Source organism: Sabethes cyaneus, chromosome 1 (assembly GCF_943734655.1).
Source record: "Sabethes cyaneus chromosome 1, idSabCyanKW18_F2, whole genome shotgun sequence".
NCBI classification, from domain to species: Eukaryota; Metazoa; Arthropoda; class Insecta; order Diptera; family Culicidae; genus Sabethes; species Sabethes cyaneus.
Genome location: NC_071353.1, coordinates 172,530,716 through 172,535,012, shown reverse-complemented (window position 1 = coordinate 172,535,012; position 4,297 = coordinate 172,530,716). Strand labels below are relative to the sequence as shown.

At 37.5% G+C, this 4,297-nt stretch overlaps 1 protein-coding gene across 1 annotated transcript; it reads right to left on the bottom strand.

The window, feature by feature from the left end:
• Positions 1–3,426: 3,426 nt before the first annotated feature.
• Positions 3,427–3,925, bottom strand: LOC128746100 (uncharacterized). The gene is made up of 2 exons (XM_053843153.1): positions 3,866–3,925; positions 3,427–3,803 (listed from the first exon to the last, which is right to left on the bottom strand). Exons 1-2 carry the CDS (start codon positions 3,879–3,881, stop codon positions 3,502–3,504), a joined length of 318 nt encoding a protein of 105 aa, XP_053699128.1. The 5' UTR covers positions 3,882–3,925; the 3' UTR covers positions 3,427–3,501.
• Between the last annotated feature and the right edge of the window lie 372 nt (positions 3,926–4,297).

The window sequence follows — 4,297 nt, the reverse complement described above, 5'->3', positions numbered from 1 at the left end:
CCATTTCTTTTCCGGTTTTCCTAGTAGTCTGTTACGTTCTTCGTTTTGCTATGTACTGCGTTTCCTCCTTTTCTGTCACGTTGTGGTTCTTTTCGGGTTTAACTCTTTTGTTTTCTGTTTTCTTCCTGTTTAATTTTCTGTTCTGTCCTGTAGTTTTTGTCTTCTTCTGTTCTCGTTTCTCCATTCAGCTGCTTCTATATTTTCTCCTTATTTTTTACCGTTTTCTACCCTCTTTTTTGTCCCGTTTATCCTCATTTTCTTTCTCGTTTACATCGTTCTTAGGGTTCTCCTTTCGTTTTGCATTTTTACTTTTTTTCTCTTCCGTTCTTCATTATTGTCTGTCCAGTCCGTCCTCGTTTTTTACCTTGTTTTTCCTCTTTTACTCTCCCGTTTTCTTCGTTTCCACTTTTCTCTGTTTGCGTTTTGTTTTTCGTCCCATTAGGTCATGTTTTACCTCGTGCTGCTTCCTGTTTTTTTCTGTGACATTTGTTCTTTTTGCTTCTGCTTTTTTCTGGAGAGCAGCAAGAAATTGTTCCGTTTTTCTCCTTTTCCTCTTCCATTTTTCCATTATTTACAACCCCGTTTTTCCTCATGATTTTTATTGGTTTTTTTTATTTGCTTTCCCGTTTTCCTTGACTTGAATTTGGACTAAATTGAGCTTAAAAGCGAAACGAAGTTTCGCTTAACATTAAAATTGGCATGTTTCGTCTTACTCTCACACGTTTTACCGCTTTTCTGTTCCCGTTTTTCCACTTTTTGTTCTGTTTTTTCTTCCTTTCTGTACTGTTTTGTTGGTTTTTACTCTCACTTTTCAGCAATTTTTCGTCTTTTTCTCTCGTTTTCCTTTTTTTCTCGTTTTTCCTAACTTCCTGCTTCATTTTTTACTATTTTCAGCCGTTTTCTACAAGATTTCTATAATTTAATTGCTTGTTTTTTTTTTCTTTTCCGTCTTTAGTATTTTTTCTTCTTTTTGTTACTATTGTTTTCGTTTTCAGTTTTCGTATTTTTCTAACATTTTTTTTTTCCTTACTTCTCGTCTTTTGTCTTCATATGTGCCGTTTTTTCTTTTTGAAGCCTCGTTTTTCGTTTTTTTTGTCTTTTTATTTTGTTATTGGTTTTCTTTTTTTCCATCCCTTCATTGTATTTTCCTTTATTATTTCCCGCTTTGCGTTGTTCTTTAGCTTTTTCTGTAGTTCATTTCTCATGTTTTTCTTTTCCTCTTTTTCTGTCCCATTTTCCCGGCTTTAGTCTCATCTTTCTCCTTTAATATTCCCTTTGACCACTTTTTTCCGTTTTTCTTGTTTTCTCTATCGATTTTCTTTTTTCTCTTTCATTATTTTTCCTTTAATTTTTATTTCTCTTGTTTTCTGTTTCGTATTCCCTTTGTTGTATCGTTTTTCCACTTTTCTCTTTCGTTTTTTTCTTTTTGCCATTTCTCTTTCTGTCCCTTTTTGCCCTTATCCTGAGTCCTGAATTTCCACTGTTTCGAAAGACGAAAACGTTTTTCTTCCTCCATTTTTCCCCGTTTTCAAGTCCTTTCCTCCTTCAGGTGTCTCCTCTCTACCTGTCGCAGTTTTTGCAATTTTCTGTCCCATTACAACTTTATTCTTTGTTTTTATTTATCCCGTTTTCATTCGTTCGTCGCTCGTTGTTTCTCGTTCCTCTGTTCCGTTCCTATTATTATATCCTACTATTCCTACTTTTCGGTTAACTTTTTTTGTTTTTTCTTGCTATCTCTTTTGTCCTTCAATTTCATTTTTTCTTCCCATTTTAATTTCTTTCCTGTCCCGTTTTTCTTCTCTTTCGGTTTCCGTTTCTCTATTCTTCTGTATTTTCTATTTTTCTTTTCCATCCTGTTTATTTCTTTACCTTTTTGACCTATTTTTTCTTTTTTCCGGTAGTTTATCCTCATTTTCTTTCTCGTTTTTTTAAGGTTCCTCTTTCTTTTCTCTCATTTTCCTTCTTTTTTCCGTTCTTCATTTTTTTCTGTCCAATTTAATCGGTTTTCGCCTTGTTCGTTCTCTTTTTCTCTCCTGTTGTCTTCTTTTCCATATTTTTCTCTTTTTATGCGCCGTTTTTCTCCCATTCTGATACGTTTTGTCGTTCGTTTTGCCTTTCTTTTTCGTGCGAGATTGTATTCTTTTCTTTCTCGCGTTTTTCCTCTTTTTGTAATCCGTCTTTCTCCAGTTTTTGTCACATTTTTCTAGCATTTTCTCCTTTTGTCTCATTTTTTCGGTTATTGCTTCTTTTTTCTAGGATTTCATAAAATTTTCATGTGACGGAACATACTTTTCTAACTTTTCTTTGCAGTTTTCTACCATCACTTAAAATTGGACCCAAAAATGGAACTGACTTGGCTTTAAATTTTTGAAATCAAAGTTGTAATTGGCAATGAACATGAAATTAAAATTGAATTAGGACTTGAAATTGTGCTTCGATTTGACTTCTAAACTTCTTCTAAACTAAACTTCTGACTAAACTTGAACTGACAAAGAGGAAGTTCATTCGCATTGGTAGAAAATATTTTGAAGTTTTACAACAAATTATTCCATTATTCGTCAGTAATAAATTTGTCGCGACAATCCCAGGAACGTGTCAAAAAAACAAAGCGGATTAAATGGTGGTTTATGATCTCATTCTGAAAACTCTTATCTCATACCTATACGGAACCGGTACGTGTTGGTTGTCTGTTTGTTTTTTTTCCTCTTCAGCAAACACGCTGTCATATATTTACGAATTTTATTATTAATCGCAATGCGAAGATTTCGCACTCTTATTAACTGCGAAAGACTGCTTAAATGGAGACAGTAGAATCGCAAAACTTGCAGCAGCAAGATCATCCCACGAATTAAAAAATAAAAGAATGTGTGAGTAACTTCCTATTCTATCATTTTTTTCCGCCAATTGATTCAAATTACGTCAATTTGATTCAAAACTTCAGTTTTCAAAGCAGCAGCGTCTCTGACGCTGTTCTTCACCCTCGCAAGCGGGCAAACAACGGAAGGCTGTATCAATTCGAAGTGCAACACCTACAAGGACATCAATACACTGTGGTGCCACTCGAATTCCAGTTTCTTTTGCCAGTGCCGAACCGGCATGGTTGGCAAGTCTTGGTCGGAACAGGTGATGCCCTGTGCCGCAGGCACCAAATTTAGTTTCAAACGGCAAACGTGCGTTCGGCCGGAATTCTGGCAGGAATCTGAGTGTCCGACCTTGGAAACGGAAATGGAAGTGAAACCCGTGGTGGTCGATGGTCCATGTTCTCAGCCGTGCACCAAGCACGAGGACATTGTCAAACTGTGGTGTCATCCAACGAACCGTAAGGCATACTGTCAGTGTCGACCGACCGCCGTCGAGAGGGTGTTCACTCCCGTCAAGATGCCTTGTGCCGTCGGAACGACGTTCAGCTTTCAACGACAGACTTGCGTAGCCGATAAGCTCTGGACGGATAGTTGTCCGACGTAGTTTACAGATTTATTAGATTCAATGAATAAAAAAATACTATGCATCGCAGGCAGCTGCCAGCGAGGCTTTGTTTCCGGTAACACAGCCTTTCTCGGTCAGCACGAAGACGGTTCCCAGGTTGCATTGGACGTACCGTGGAAGCCATTTGCCGTCATTTTCGGCACACTTGCAATATCCGAGGACGGTGTCTTTAGCGCAAAACTTTTCACCCTTTTCGAAACGGATGTCCTTGCAGCTGAGATAACCGCAGTATTTTAGGACCTCGCTGCTGGGTTGTTCCACGGGAGTACATTCCATCAACAAGGGAATCGTTGCCATGGTGACGAAAAGTGTAATTACTGCAGTCGAGAAAAGAGACGAGATTAGTTAATTTCAATGGCTACTGTGGTTTTGTAAGAACCTGTAATGACGGCCATGTTTGGCAGCGTAGTGTTTGTTTCGAATAGCTATAGTAATGTGAATATCAGCTGTCAATAGCTGGATAGTTATATATTGCTGTGAACTATTTGCTTAGTTTGCGACCAACTATTTGTTCAGCTGCTAAGTATGTCGTGTATTGCTGTTCAAACAGGTCCAAGTCCTAGCACTTATATTATTTTACAAATAGGGAGTTCAAGATTCCATAATGTAAATCTCACGAAGAAATATCGATTGATTGATTTAAGCGATTTTAGTTTGGTTTTTGCAAATTTATCATCTTGAACTTATCAAATGTTCAGCGTAATCACTTTACATTTACTTTATCAGCGAAAAGAGTTCGCGATTCCTGTCCCTGAGTTTGTTTCCCGGTCTCACTTTCTGCCCCTATTTTACTTCCATTCCCGTTCCACTT